This window comes from Caenorhabditis elegans, chromosome III (assembly GCF_000002985.6).
Source record: "Caenorhabditis elegans chromosome III".
Lineage (NCBI taxonomy): Eukaryota > Metazoa > Nematoda > Chromadorea > Rhabditida > Rhabditidae > Caenorhabditis > Caenorhabditis elegans.
In genome coordinates this window covers 7,343,670-7,357,632 of record NC_003281.10, presented here as the reverse complement: position 1 = coordinate 7,357,632, position 13,963 = coordinate 7,343,670, and the positions used below count along the sequence as shown (strand labels likewise).

General features: G+C 34.9%; 5 protein-coding genes across 9 annotated transcripts; 4 read left to right on the top strand and 1 right to left on the bottom strand.

Annotated features, from left to right (window-relative positions):
- Nucleotides 1–239: 239 nt before the first annotated feature.
- F08F8.10 (Nuclear transcription factor Y subunit) lies at nucleotides 240–3,474 on the top strand (the record flags this gene model as incomplete). 3 transcript variants are annotated; one of them, NM_001026074.6, is made up of 7 exons in its annotated part: nucleotides 240–382; nucleotides 430–547; nucleotides 596–918; nucleotides 974–1,591; nucleotides 2,499–2,725; nucleotides 3,191–3,250; nucleotides 3,298–3,474. In NM_001026074.6, the coding sequence occupies 7 exons, from the start codon at nucleotides 246–248 to the stop codon at nucleotides 3,375–3,377; spliced, it is 1,563 nt and encodes a 520-aa protein (NP_001021245.2). In that variant the 3' UTR covers nucleotides 3,378–3,474. The 3 variants fall into 3 exon arrangements, 2 of the variants coding, with proteins under 2 accessions (NP_001021245.2, NP_001021244.2); NM_001026073.7 differs by having other exon boundaries at nucleotides 246–382; nucleotides 596–927; nucleotides 3,298–3,470; NR_131441.1 differs by lacking the exon at nucleotides 2,499–2,725 and having other exon boundaries at nucleotides 246–382; nucleotides 596–927; nucleotides 3,298–3,377.
- A 187-nt stretch (nucleotides 3,475–3,661) lies between these two features.
- Nucleotides 3,662–8,342, top strand: F08F8.9 (uncharacterized protein; the record flags this gene model as incomplete). 3 transcript variants are annotated; one of them, NM_066221.7, is made up of 8 exons in its annotated part: nucleotides 3,662–3,703; nucleotides 3,842–4,050; nucleotides 4,097–4,214; nucleotides 4,777–5,144; nucleotides 5,525–6,325; nucleotides 6,909–7,111; nucleotides 7,694–7,756; nucleotides 8,131–8,342. In NM_066221.7, 8 exons carry the CDS (start codon nucleotides 3,680–3,682, stop codon nucleotides 8,223–8,225), a joined length of 1,881 nt encoding a protein of 626 aa, NP_498622.1. The 3 variants fall into 3 exon arrangements, with proteins under 3 accessions (NP_498622.1, NP_001370644.1, NP_498623.1); NM_066222.8 differs by having other exon boundaries at nucleotides 3,680–3,703; nucleotides 8,137–8,225; NM_001382914.2 differs by lacking the exon at nucleotides 6,909–7,111.
- A 115-nt stretch (nucleotides 8,343–8,457) lies between these two features.
- On the top strand, nucleotides 8,458–10,399 carry gos-28 (Golgi SNAP receptor complex member 1). Its single transcript, NM_066220.5, has 6 exons — nucleotides 8,458–8,571; nucleotides 8,942–9,051; nucleotides 9,095–9,243; nucleotides 9,290–9,374; nucleotides 9,426–9,558; nucleotides 9,908–10,399. The coding sequence occupies exons 1-6, from the start codon at nucleotides 8,469–8,471 to the stop codon at nucleotides 10,030–10,032; spliced, it is 705 nt and encodes a 234-aa protein (NP_498621.1). The 5' UTR covers nucleotides 8,458–8,468; the 3' UTR covers nucleotides 10,033–10,399.
- Nucleotides 10,400–10,483: 84 nt separating this feature from the next.
- F08F8.7 (Ribulose-phosphate 3-epimerase) lies at nucleotides 10,484–11,778 on the top strand. The gene is made up of 4 exons (NM_066219.9): nucleotides 10,484–10,588; nucleotides 10,988–11,287; nucleotides 11,340–11,427; nucleotides 11,477–11,778. Exons 1-4 carry the CDS (start codon nucleotides 10,491–10,493, stop codon nucleotides 11,672–11,674), a joined length of 684 nt encoding a protein of 227 aa, NP_498620.1. The 5' UTR covers nucleotides 10,484–10,490; the 3' UTR covers nucleotides 11,675–11,778.
- Nucleotides 11,778–13,944, bottom strand: F08F8.6 (uncharacterized protein). The gene is made up of 8 exons (NM_066218.4): nucleotides 13,824–13,944; nucleotides 13,235–13,435; nucleotides 12,807–12,906; nucleotides 12,669–12,761; nucleotides 12,363–12,412; nucleotides 12,252–12,314; nucleotides 11,904–12,170; nucleotides 11,778–11,853 (listed from the first exon to the last, which is right to left on the bottom strand). Exons 1-8 carry the CDS (start codon nucleotides 13,860–13,862, stop codon nucleotides 11,809–11,811), a joined length of 858 nt encoding a protein of 285 aa, NP_498619.2. The 5' UTR covers nucleotides 13,863–13,944; the 3' UTR covers nucleotides 11,778–11,808.
- Between the last annotated feature and the right edge of the window lie 19 nt (nucleotides 13,945–13,963).

The window sequence follows — 13,963 nt, the reverse complement described above, 5'->3', positions numbered from 1 at the left end:
TCGTTTTCAAAACGAATAATTATTTTCGGTCATGTTCCATGAATTATTTATTGAAGGGAGTATGCATTTTGGCGTGGCGGTGTTTGCACATTTCAGTGGAACAAGTATTCACGTGAATTCACTGCTGCCATGAATTTAATGATTTTTTTTGCTTTTAATAAGCCTCTTGGGCAATACATAAAATTAAATTTTCACTTTACAACGCTGCTTATTTCAAAAATACATTATGTTGATCAGTTTTTCAGATGCTTCCAGCTACCGAAGGACCATCAGCATCGTATCAAACAATTCAAGATGCGAATCCAACCAAATTTATAAATAAGGGGATACAACCGCGAATTCCAAAGAAAATTATGAATCCAAAGAGTCCATTTTACAATTTGTGAGATTTTCCAGACAACAGAAAAACCTAAACAGTTATATTTGTAGAATTCTCGAGACTGGAATGGAAAGACAGTTGGATGGAAAATATGTGTTAGAGGAAGAAGCAAAATTGACACCGATTGAGGAAAAGGCGAAGAATAATTACGTGAGAAGGATGACAGTGGTGAGAGAAAGCATTATATTTATCTCCCTTAACTTACTTATTTTTCAGCACAACCCCCGTTTCCTTAAGCTTACCGAAAAAATTCAAAAAAATAGAACTTTCCGACTTCGAAAAGTTTGGCTCCTTAATAAAGAAACAATGATGCGTAACGTTAACCAAGTAAAACTCGCTCAACAATTATCGAGGGAAGCTAAAAAAGAATCAAAACAAAGGTGTTACGCACAACATCTTCAGAAAGTTAAGCGAAAAAAGGGAGCTACTACTGAAGAATCAACTGATATTGACCAAGGAGGTGAAGAACAGTATTATGATGAAGATGAAGAAATTGAATTTAATCTTACTGGTGAACAACACAAATATCAGTATCTTGGGTACGACAGGTAAAATCGAAAAAGTAATAACTACAAACGTTTTTTTTAATTCCAGGATGAACGACAACAAGGCGCGGAAAAAAGCAGCCAAGCTCATTTCGTATCCTGGGTACACCGGATCAACGTTAAATACGTCTAATGTATATCAAACATACCCAGAGAACGACTATTCGTTCTTTCCTGCTCCAGCGCCTTCCTCTTTGTCATCCTTCAATCCATTTGGACAAACTAGCCCATCTTCAGCTCTAACTACTGCATTTGGAATTCCACCGCCAACTACATATTCATCTCATCAACAGAGTTCTACTTATTCTCCAATTGTTCAAAGCATTTCAAGTCAACCAACCGCTGGATTTACAAATCCTTACAGTCAGCTAGCCTCGAACTTCAGTACAAGTTCATTCGATTCTTCGGCTCCAGTTTCTCCAGTTCCGACACAAGTTGCACTGGAAGTTTCTGAGCAAGAACTTTCTAGACAAAAAAGACTTATGGAGATTGAAGAAGAGCTAAAGGCGATCAATGGAAGAAAATTGCAAATTCAAATGGAAGCTGAAATCAAACAAGCAGAAGCTGAACTGGCTCAGAAACAACAAATGATGGAAATTCGTGAAAGAGAGCTCAGGGATAGAGAGTATTTCGAGATTGGGCGTAGATCACAATTAGAACAGAATAGGTATATTTTTTAATTTGAAATTGTTATTATTTTCAAAGTTTATTATTTCTTTTTTTAATTTCAAATATGCCGTATAACAGACGATGTTACCTAAAGTTGCTTGTCAACTGATCTAACCCGATGTGGTTAGATTTCCAAACTTTGAAACAGTTTGATGCAGATACCGCAATTACTAATTGTCAGTTATCTATGATACATTATACAGTGAAGATCTGTTAATGAACTTACTTGTCGGTACCTTCTCGACGACAACTTATCATTGATAAGAAAGATTGGAAGAATTTTTAAGAAACTGTATATTTACAATTTCCTATAAAAATATCTGTTCCATTCCAAGGCAACAAGCAAGATGTTAAATAGACATGGCCTGATGCTGCCAGAAATTCCTGATCGCAGATTCTGCCATATTTATGTGAATATTCATATGTATATCATGTATAACAAAGAAAGTAACCAGTTTGTACCTGTGTATACCTTCTTGGAAAACAGGCGGTATTTCTGATAATCAACTTGTTTAATCGGAAGTTTTGGAATTTAATTTTAATAACTCCCTACATAAATGTTTTACGAAGTAGTGCATATGCTGAGTCATTTTGCAGTAAATTCATATTTCTGCTGAGAAACTCACACATGCTCAGCTTCTCAAATTATACAACAATTCAGAACTTTCTCTAAAACTGAGGTTTGAGAAAAAATTCATGATATGTTATCGAGTAGCCTATTCCCGAATTACTATATTCATGATGCATCATGTGCTAAATTGCTTCTCACGGAGTTCAAGCATGAAAGTCGAAATTTGAATTGTTCAATATGTTCTTATGAATGAATTTGAATGCCTACTGAAACATGTAGTCGAAAACTTCATCATTTATAAAGAGACCATATTTTAAAGTGAGAAAATTTCCAGCTATGCTTCTCAATACTGTGGCCGTTCAGACTACAGTAATCATCACTCCTCCTATCACGATTCTCATCATCCACAGGATGACTTTTATTATCAAGATGGCCGTCCGATGAAAGCTAATAAAAATCCGAACTCGTTCGGTTCTCGGCGCCGTGGAAGACATCACTCAGGGCAAAATTTCGATGTAGATGAACATGAGTATTATGACGATGATCATGGAGCACGCGAAGGTACAGAACATATACCACACTAAATATTTTGAAAGAATATGATTATAGTAAAGTGTAAATTTAGAAAAAAAAACAGTACCCAAGTTAGATTCGTGTGTTTAACCGAATCTTCTAATTGGTACTATTATTCTGTAGAGCCTGCCAATATTTGAGCTTTTGTTTCTCAGTGGAGATACAATTATCTCGTGATGCTAATGTTTCGGCTTGGTTTTGATTATTCAATCATACCATTAAGACCACAGGAGCAATAACTATATTATGTGGTGTACTGTAGAAGAAACAATTCACCATTGCACATTTGAATTCAACTTTGGAAATTTTATTTCGAGGTGTGATTTTCTTGTGAGTAAAATTGTAACTACAAAATTTTTCATATCTGAATTTTTGCAGTTGATCATTTTCAATATTCAAATTACTATTTATTGAAACGTACTCCCTTTTCCTGATAAGTTGGATGTTTTCCAGGTTCATCCTCTTGGAATCGGCCGGTTGACTCCCATCATTATCAAGGAAAAATTAAGCCCGGTAATAAGACATAACTTTGGTTTGTTGCAAGCAAGTTTCATTTTCAGCATTCCCAAAAAAGAGTCGCGGTGGGAATAAGAAGTATCCTAAAAATCAATATCAACACGGAGGAATGGAATATGACTAGAAGGAATGTAGTGGCGATTTCCATTTGTAAATGTTTTAATACTAGTGTTATAAATGTTATGCTTTGTTCAACTAATGAATAAATTATAATTTTTCCCTTCTTTTCCCTGTAAACTTGTAGACGTTGAAAAATCGTCTTTATTATATATTTTTTTAACTGTTCCCTTCTAAACTTTGCCACGTTAAAGTGGTGCGTCGTGACGTCATAGTGTTTGCGGGCGGTGTCGTAAAGTCTGTTGCACAGCTGTACTTACTACAGAAAACGCTTTAATTTCACAATTTCAGCTGAATATTCTTCCCAAAATGTCATCGGAATGGGATAATAAGGTAATTTTTCTGTTTACTCACAACTTGCGATAACTTTTAAATTATAAATTGTTTTTAATACCAAAAAATCATTAAACTTTTTTTGAAAATGTTAGACAAAAAATAGAAAATGAATAATCGATATAAAATGTTTTCCAGATAATCCCAGTTATCGGAGTTCCACTTGAAGCACGCAAACTCCCATCTGCGCGAATTCCCAAGAAACCCAAGGAGACCGATGGAAATTCAACTGAAACTGTGGTCAACTCTACTGAGAAGCCTGAAGAAAGGAAGGAAAAACCTCCGAAACCACCAAAGCAAAAACAGAAACAAAAACAAAATCTAAACAACAAGTTTTTGAAAAATTTGTGAGAAAGTCTTTAATTTTTTCATTTTTTATTTTGTTTTTCTCAGAATCACCGATACTGGTAAACCGGCAAGTATGAACGGGCTTTTTGTGGCAGAAGAGGAGGCTAAACTCACTTTACTGGAGAAAAAGGCAATGAAGATCCATATTGAAGAGAATACATTGGTAAGTTTTTTTTTGATTTACTACTTTAAAGTAAAATTAAAAATTCGCTTTAAATGGCAGAATATGGACCTTAATTATCTAATATAACTGTTAAAAAGTTCTATTATTCAAAAAAATTCAATTTTTCAAAATTCAAAAAAATTAGTTGAATGTTTTGAGATTTTCGCGTTTTCTGGCTATATTTATCGATTTTTCTCCATTTTTCTGTAATATTTGACTCAAAACACAGTTTGCCAATTTTTCAAACATTTTTATAATAGAAAAATTATAGCTTTTTTAATGGCAATTTTGAAGTTTTAGCGAAGTTTTATAGTTATTAAGGTTTCTTTACGGAAAGACTTCTGAAAAATAGACGAACTATGTCGCAAATCAAGAGATTAAGATAAACGGAAAAAAACCTTTTTAATATAGACTGAAAGCGCAAAAATATTAAAAACTTGCACAAAAAAAAAGACTAAACATTTTGGTATATTTCATAATTTTTTAAACAGTTTTATTCGATCATTGCTATCCATTTTAAGCCAAATTTGAAAACTCTACCTTAAAATAAACGTTTCTACAGAGTGATCCCCAGTTTCCGACTTATACAACGAAGCATCAAGGCAGAATAAAGTTCAAATGCAGATTGCTATGGCTTCTCAACAAGGAAACATTTATGAAAAGAGCTAATAAACCTCATCTCGCCAATATTGTGGTAAAACAAGCACACATGGAAGCTGTTCCGCCGAAACAGAATGTTAATCAAAAGAAACAGATGAAAAATCAGGAAAAAAACAAAAACGCCAAACCACTGATGGATATCAAATTTGATGAAAAAGCCAGATCATTCAAGCAAAGAACGGGAGAAGATTACAATGGTGGTTTTGATATTTCGTCGAACTATCAAGGTTCGGAAGGATCCGGAGGATATCAACATATCGGAAATACTTGGTAAGTCGTGATTAAAAAACTTTACAAGTTCGGACAACAGGGCTGGGGAAAAAATTACAAAAAAATTTTAGGTGTTGATCTTGGACCAAAAAAATACGAAAATCAAAACATTTAAATTGGTTTAAAAAAACCAAAAAGAAGTAGAGTCTATTAAAGATTTATAGATTTCGAGAAGACTATTAAAAAACCACATTTTTCTTTTTTTAAAAAATTGCAAATTATGAAAAGTGTTTAATGTACTTACTGAAAGTGTTTTTTTGGGATTTTTGTGTCAAAAATTAAAAATTTATCAGCCCTGTTGACAATCGAGCGATTAAAATAAAGAAAGCAATTTTTGAATAAAAAATTATTAATTACAAAATTTCAAAGTATAATTTCAGGCCTAACACCGAGAGTCAATGGAATTACGATCCTTCAACAAATGGATATTCGACTTTCCTTGCATCAACTCCAGACACTTCTACGACTTATCAGCCATATCAACCATCAGAATATGCCAATTTTTCTCGTCAATTGGAATCTTCGTCGAGTTCTGTTCCTGTATATGGTGGAGCTACGGATCCAACACAAACATCAACATCTTCTGTCATTTCGTTTGGTGTTGCAGTGCACGAACCAATATCTGAATCCTCGGCATCTGCTTATGATGATCCAACAAGAAACCATTGGAACCCACAATCTGCCACGAGTGACTATTCAACCGTTCCAACTTCTGGAACTTCCAATGTTTTCCCATCGTACCAGACATCAGAATATTCTTCTTTTCCAAATCAAACTCCATCTTCTTCTTCTTCATATCAACAGTCTTCACAATATACTCCGATGGTTCCAGATTTGATAAATCAAGCAATTAATGGTTACACAACTCCACAATATAATCAACCGAATCAGCAAGTAAATCAAGATTTCAACACGAATCAATTTTCCGCTTCTCTTGCTTCTCTCCATTCACAACCTTTGGAAGCTTCCGAAGATGAACTTTTGAGACAAAAAAGACTTATGGAAATTGAGCAAGAGCTTCATATGATCAACGCGAAGAAAATGCATATGCAAATGGAAGCTGAAATTCGGCATCGAGAAATGGAATTGGCAAAGAGGCAGCAATTGATGGAGCTGAGGGAAAGAGAGCTCAGAGATAGAGAATGTTTCGAGAATGGTAGAACTCATGCGGGTCATACAGGGTACGTTTTTGAAATAATTGAACAAGTCCTTTTTTAATACTATCCCATATTCCTGTTTTTTTTCATATTTTTCTGCCTTCTCTTTTGAAGGATAAGTTGATATGAGAGATTCCACTAAATTCCCAATATATTCGTCTAATTTTTTTGAGATGTAACAATCAATTGATTTTTCTTTGATTATTTAATTGAAATTAACCTTCGATTACGATCACAGTTTTCAACTTTTCATTGTTTCTTTCGAATTCAGAAACATCGGACAGTGACCTCTAGTTCTGAAGTAACTGAATTCGTTCTGGCTAATCATTGAAAGACTCTGAACGAAAATATTTGAAAATGGGAAAATTGTGGCTCAGAATGTTATAATCGATCGTTTGAGATTTCTAATCGCCATCTGTAAAGCTCTGAGATACTCGTTTAGAATTACATCAAGCTTAGGCTTTGTGAAACATTTTGTGTCCATTCACAAAAAAGTTTGAGGAAATATATTTTGTTTTCTACTTTTATTCCCCCTATTCAACCCCCCCCCCCCCCATATCTTGTAGAATTTCAGATTAACTGATATTCTATTATCCCCTCTTTTCAGCCAGCACAACTATGATAATCGAGAATACAGTTCCCATCACGAATCTAAAAATCCATCTGTTGGCGGCAACTATTCTTCGACTTCGCGGTCGATAAGCATCAACGAGGATCCCGCTGCTTCTCACTATTATGGACAACGAGTCGAAAGAAAGAAGAGACTGGGAGGAGAATTAGCGAGACGACAGGGAAGAGTCTACGAAGAAGGTACAGACAAACGATTTCACATGATGACGCGTTTTCTTTCTTGGATTTTCGATTTTTCTCTCTTTCATAATGTTTTTTGGTTATTTTTGCAGTCAGTATTCAAATCGTAACAGAGGGTTTTTCCAAAAATTACGATTAGAACTTCTGACGCTAATAATCTTCAAATTTGACTATTTCTACTCCCCATCATTGGACTTCCACGTAGGCGTCAAAATGCCTGCCTCGCGCCTCAAACCGGTGCCTTCTGCTAAAATACACATGAATTTAATTTTTTCATTTCTCAATTTGATTCACATTAAATTGATTGAAATTACAAAATATAAATTCGTAAAGTAATGTCAGAATGCAGAAAGAGGCGAGAGGCTGGAAGGTTTCAGGCAGGCACCTAGACCTTCAAACCACGCATGCCTACCTACCAAGATGTATAATACCTGTTCGATAATTTAACGATTTTTGAAGCATAAAATCAAAATTTGTTGGTTTTAATTACTGGGCTGAATATACTCATTCCTGATTCAAATAATTCCCAGCTGATTCCCCAAATCTTCTTATTTCAAATATCCTCATACTTTCTATTTTCAGTTTCAAGCCCAGGCCCATTGAAGCGATCGGCTGATCAAAGTAGAGCAGGAAGTATTCAACCAGGTAATCAAACAAAAAACTTTTTTCAATCATAACCTATAGGTCTATAGTTGCAAAAAAATCGAGTTTTGATGCAAAGTTACAGTACCCGGTCTCACGCCTTTCAAGAGTACAGTAGTTCGCCACCCCCAGTTATTTAATACTTTATCTGCCTTTTCATTGACATTGCTCTTAAAATTTCTTTGAAAACAAATATTAAATAAAATAATTTTTAAAAGTATTTGATGTGATCACATCAAAGAAACGAGATAAATAGCAAGGAAAATTCGCAACTACAGTAATCCATAAAAGTTCATAAATGTTTCTGTCGCGCCATGACCGGATCCAGTAATTTCTTATCAAAAATGGCAAAGTGGTAATACACATATTTTTTTCAGCTGAAGGTCCCAGCAGGAAACAACGTCGTCGTAACAACAAAAACGTTCAAGTAACGGTCAATATGGAAGATATCAGTGATGACGAAGAAGTTTGATTCACAATTGGCTGGAAAACTTTGTTTTGTTCGAAATCAATTCAATCGTAGAATCGTTATTGGAAAATCTCGTTCTTTTTTAATTCAATTTAAGTTTTTGAATGAAGTTTTACTCATAACTTCCGTTTAATTTTATTTGTTGTTAATTTTCTAATCGTCAAAATATCGATGAATATATTTATTTCTCATAGTAGTGACCAACATTTCAGTCACTCGAAAAAACAATACTTTCAGGAACACAGAATGTCAGAAACTTGGGAAGCGTTGCGGAAGAAAGCCCGAAGCACAGAAAATTCCATCGATGTCAAGCTCGTCTCCCTGAATAAATTAACGGCTAGCTCTCATGGTAAGTATTACCAAGAATTTTACGATTTTATCCTCAGAAAATACGATACCGGGTCTTGACACGAAACATTTTCATAAAATACAAAAAAGTGTGCGCCTTTGAAGAGTACTGCACTTTCTGAATTGTGTTGATGCGGAAGTTTCAAAAAAAATATATGTATTTATTTGAAAAACCCAAATATTATATATTCTGAAAAAAAAACTTTAAAAAAGAAAAAGAAACTAATGAAAAAACCAAAAAGGGCATTTATAAAGAACATTTTCGTGTCGAGACCGGGTACAGTATTTTTGGCGTTTGAATAACCAACTTTCGAACATGTCTCTCAGAAAAATATTTAATAAACATGTTTCCTATTGAAAAAATATTTCAGGCGGTTTTGACATCGACGAGAAAACAGTTTCCTCAAGACAAACGAGCTTCAAAACAGTGACAACAGAAATCGAAGGATTGATAGAGCAATTGACAAATATCAATGATGATGTTAGTTTATTTTCAATTTTGTTTTTAAATTCGTCAACTTCAGATGAATGACGTAGCTGGTGCTCAATCCTCGGCATCTTGGGCTAATAATCCAGCCATTCAACACACACTTCGACGACATCGAGAAATTCTTCGAGATTACGGTAGTGAGTATCGACGTGCAAGAGATAATGTTGATCAGGTATTACAGAGGTATGAAAAATACTTTTTTTAAATTAAACAATACGATATTATTCAGAGAACTCTTGTTGAGCAGTTCAAATGAAAATCGTAATAATCCTATACTGAACAACAGGGCTCGTGGATATGATATGTATTTGAAGGTATTTTTGGGAAGAATTTCAAGAAAGTAGTACTAATTAATTTAATTTCAGGAGAATGACCATATAAACGCTTGTGATCGATTGTTAGATGAACAGTTAGAAATGGCAATGTCAACGAAAGAGAATATGGCCAGACAGGGAATTAATCTACGTGGAATATCAACTCGGCTTCATCATATTTCAAGTAATTTATCTTTAAAAGGGAAACAATTAAAGTAAATCTAAGTATTTATGAACATTTCTGATAAAAATGTTCCTGAAACACCCGATCTTTTTTGAAATCGTCAATCTAGATTAATTTAGACCTAATAAACTTGAGTTCAAATTTCTTGCAATACAGTTTTTTGACAAAAAATCTTTAAAAAAAAACAACAAAAAATTTATTTGAAATTTGGACCGAAAAACAAAAGTTAGAATTTCTCCAAAAAGCCGAAAAAATTTCAAAAAAAAATTCCTCCTTTCAACTGAGACTCAACATTTTTGAAAAACAGTTTTACAAGCTGCATAATAATTATCAAAACAACTTTTTTTAGAAAAATATCCTGCAATTAACAATTTGATGCAAAAAATCAAAACGAAAAAGCAGAAGAACACACTGATCCTTGCTGCCGTCATCTCATCGTGCCTTATTTTTACAATTTTCTGGATTATCAATTAATCAGTTTCAAATATCAAAAAAAAACTCAAAAACTTTTTCGAACTCCGATTTTCGTATTTTTCGAAGAAATTTAACAATCGGCAGTCGTAACTTTTTATCAAGTTTTCGAGTTGTTATTACTTTGTGTCAATGAAAAATAGAAACTGAATGATAAGAATAATCGATTTTTGTACTATTCCCTTGTCCCTTCATACAACGCACACCACTTTCATTGTGATATTCCTCACCGTTTTTCTAATTTTTACTTGTAAATAATTTTCTCGTTTTGTAATCTTTCGAGTATAATGGAGTTCTTGGCTTTTTCGTTTTTTTCTCGATGTGAAACAATTGGGTATACATATTTATGAATTAAAGTATTATTTAAAGATTTTTTTGAAAGTTTACAGTTGAAAGTTTAATTCTATAACTTTATTTGTTCATTGATTCTGGATGATAAAATTTATTTATCTAGAATTCAGATGACCCTCCGTCCATTTGTGTGTCCATCAATTCTGAATGCCGATCTTGCATCATTGGCTTCTGAATGCAAGAAACTTTTAGCAGCTGGAGCAGATTGGTAAGGTGATCTTTAGAAATTCTGAATAGTTTTGACAACTACTTTCATATTTAAATGTCCCTTTAGATTTCAAAAATCTAAATGGGAACGCACAAAAACCTCTTCTGAAATCAACATGGAAACGTACTCCACGGCCAATTGGAAACGCTCCGACCCCCCGAGATTACGGTCTCGTTAGGTATTTGGCCACAAAATCGCAAATTGAAATTGTTTTCATCTTCAAACACAAATTGGCAGGACTAATTGAAAACGCTTAAACTATCAATGTCAATACCTAATGAGACCCATGGTTCGAGGGGCGGAGCGTTTTCATTTAGCAGTAAGTAAGTAACGTTTCCACTTGGATTTTCAAAGGATTTACTTTCTGCGTTCCCATAGTATCCAGCTCCCAACTTGCAGGCTTCACCTCGACGTGATGGACGGTCACTTTGTACCAAACCTCACATTCGGTCACCCTGTCGTTGAATCTCTTCGTAAATCTCTTGGTGCTGAACCATTCTTCGATGTTCATTTGATGGTCTCTAATCCTGGACAGTGGGTTGAACCGATGGCAAAAGCTGGTGCCAGCCAGTTCACATTCCATTATGAGGCTGTAGATGGTGATGTGGCAGTCAGTGAATTGATCGAAAAAATCAGAAAAAGTGGAATGAAAGTGGGATTATCGGTCAAACCGGGAACTTCTGTTGAGCATATTTTGAAGTAAAATCAAAATTATATTTCAATCTAGATTTTAAATTAAAAAACTTTTTAGACATGCTAATCATTTGGATAATGCTCTTATCATGACTGTGGAACCAGGATTTGGAGGACAAAAGTTCATGGAAAACATGATGGAAAAGGTATTTATTTTGGTTTTTATTTGATACGAATAAAATTTATGGCTTTCAGGTTCGCACAATCCGTTCAAAATATCCAAATCTGACTATTCAAGTTGACGGAGGAGTAACACCTGAAAATATTGAAATCTCTGCTCAAGCTGGAGCCAATGCGATCGTGAGTGGAACTGGAATCATCAAAGCTGCAGATCAATCTGTCGCCATGACAACAATCAGAAATGCAGTTGAAGCTGCTATTTCGAAGTGCTGATTTTCTTAATTACTTGAATATTGTTTTGAATTTTGAAGCTCATTTTTTCAGAGCTTTTTGAGGTTGTGATGTTAATAGTTAGTAAATGATTGTCAATTAAAAAATTCAAAGCAGCATTTATTTATCTATAAAGTTCAGATGGGCTCTGCAGTTCCTAGCTTCGGGGTCGGAGCAGGTGTCTGAAAAAAGAGCATTACAAAACATCATGGACCATTCTTCAGTTGCTTACATTTTTAACACTTTCCTTCTCCTTGCTCGGAGTCTTCTTATCCTGATTTGATGGCAATACTCCAGTACTTCCAATTGTATCTTTACTCGGAGTCTTTCGTGGTTCGATATTTCCTGCCTCTTGGCTCATTGCAGTATTCAACGACGGCTCCTTGCTTCTTCCTCCAGCATTTGCAGTCTTTGTAGATTGCTTCGGAGTCAACATGATCTCACGAGACGGCTGCTTACGATTCGGAATTGGAGGAGGAGAACGTGGCAATGTCTTTTTCTGAAAAATTGGTTGTACTTTTGCTCAAGATCTTGGAGTACTACAAAAGCTAAAAAATATTTCGAAAAATAAAAAACGAACCAGATCAGTCTCACTCTCCTTTGGTGTCTTCTGTAAGCTGAGCATGGCCGATTTTGGAGCAGGCTGAAAATTGATTGAAATGAATGAAAACACTCGAGTGAACATACAAACCTCTTCAATAGTTCCAAGTGTCATAGTCTTCGATTTACGAGTATCTTCATCTGAAAATTGATTTCGATTATTTGCAAGAAATAGACAGACACTTCACCAGTCCCTTTCCTTCTGCCTACCTAATACTTACTTCACACCTGCCTGCGTACGTGTCCACCTCATCCCTACATCTTACGGCTTTGCCGACTTGCACAACCCCCCTCAATACCTACTCCCTGTCTATCTGACCACCAGGGCAACCAAGTTGCTGGTTGCCGAAAATTGGAGCGTATGGCAACTAAACAATAACCGAGTTCTGATTCTTACCTCCCATCGTGTCATAAACACGTTCAATATCAGATGGTGGAAATGTGACATCTTCTGGATATCGATTATCTTTTTTTCCTGGTTTTGTTTCCTCTGAAATAATGAATTTTGGAGAGACAGATACAGAGAAAGACATACGTTTTTGTCCATTTGTCGAGTAGTTCACATTGACAGAACCCAAATGATTAGGATGACAGATTTGTTTGCAGATTTCGATTGGAAGGAGAATTTGCAACGCCTGAAACTAGTAAAATTAAATAACTTTTTATGAAAACTTTTCTATCATAATTTGGGGCATTGACCAAAACCAATTTTTTCTAAAAATAACCTTATCGAATGTTTATTTTTGTATCGGAACATTATAGAAGTTCGAAACTACAGTTTATTCGTTAGTTTTTCATCATTTGACTTGAGAGTCGTGATAGTACTTCAGAGACTCTTCGGATATCTACAGTAACCTACAAGTGTATTGTATGTGTGAATATAATGTTTTGTAGAAGTATCCAAAAGAGAGGTGTTCAATTCACAACTATCGAAAAGGGCAATTTCTGAAGAGTTGAACTTGCCTCGTCAATCAAATCGATGATTGCATTATCCAAATCCTGTATCGTACTCCATAGTTGAAATGCGTTGAAAACCGAGTAAATGGTACTCAACAACGCGATGAAGCAAAGTGCAGAAGCTACAATCCATAATCCAAGTGCCAGTTTATTATAATGAAAATATTCACACTGGTGTTGCTTGAGTAAGTTATCGATCGTTGTTGTCTGAAAATCCGATTAACATGAGAACTGCTAATGAGGTTCCCAGCCACGATGCAACTAGATTCCACTTCAAATTAAACGTGTCAAGTATTAAGAAACCATCGGTGCATGAGAATGTCTACTTTCTGGCGCGAAAATGGCGGCAGGAGAGATTCTTCGGATATCTAGAGTAATCTAATTGTAAGAACATGCGGCGATGAGAATTTAGGTACCTTCGCTACGAGATATTCCCGCGCCAAAACGGTAGGCATTCTCATGATCTCATGGTCTCTTAATAATTTCTCTTATTTTCTTCTGTGGCATTTTTGAGTCCTAGACTCTTTCAAGTACTATATGTGTCCCCATTCACTCCACCTTTAAGATTCACAAGATTGAAAGTTTCACAACTTACCGAAATTATTGCAGTTGTAACATTTGAAGAATTGTTCATTTTTGAATAAAATGAAGCAGTCACTTCGAGGAATGAAACACTAAATGTGAAACACTACATGGCCAGAGAAAATTTGACCTTTCAAAAGATAAATATTTATA

What these genes read in the sequence shown, in the direction of transcription:
- F08F8.7 (NM_066219.9), top strand. Translation starts at nt 10,491, where the DNA reads ATGACCCTCCGTCCATTTGTGTGTCCATCAATTCTGAATGCCGATCTT. An exon ending in TTAGCAGCTGGAGCAGATTG is followed by an intron (nt 10,589 to 10,987) that starts GTAAGGTGATCT and finishes CCCAACTTGCAG; the next exon opens with GCTTCACCTCGACGTGATGG. An exon ending in TCTGTTGAGCATATTTTGAA is followed by an intron (nt 11,288 to 11,339) that starts GTAAAATCAAAA and finishes AAAACTTTTTAG; the next exon opens with ACATGCTAATCATTTGGATA.
- gos-28 (NM_066220.5), top strand. Translation starts at nt 8,469, where the DNA reads ATGTCAGAAACTTGGGAAGCGTTGCGGAAGAAAGCCCGAAGCACAGAA. An exon ending in ATTAACGGCTAGCTCTCATG is followed by an intron (nt 8,572 to 8,941) that starts GTAAGTATTACC and finishes AAAATATTTCAG; the next exon opens with GCGGTTTTGACATCGACGAG. An exon ending in GATATGATATGTATTTGAAG is followed by an intron (nt 9,375 to 9,425) that starts GTATTTTTGGGA and finishes ATTTAATTTCAG; the next exon opens with GAGAATGACCATATAAACGC.
- F08F8.6 (NM_066218.4), bottom strand. Translation starts at nt 13,862, where the DNA reads ATGAACAATTCTTCAAATGTTACAACTGCAATAATTTCG. An exon ending in TTACAACTGCAATAATTTCG is followed by an intron (nt 13,436 to 13,823) that starts GTAAGTTGTGAA and finishes TCGGATTTTCAG; the next exon opens with ACAACAACGATCGATAACTT. An exon ending in CTCGACAAATGGACAAAAAC is followed by an intron (nt 12,762 to 12,806) that starts GTATGTCTTTCT and finishes TCATTATTTCAG; the next exon opens with AGGAAACAAAACCAGGAAAA.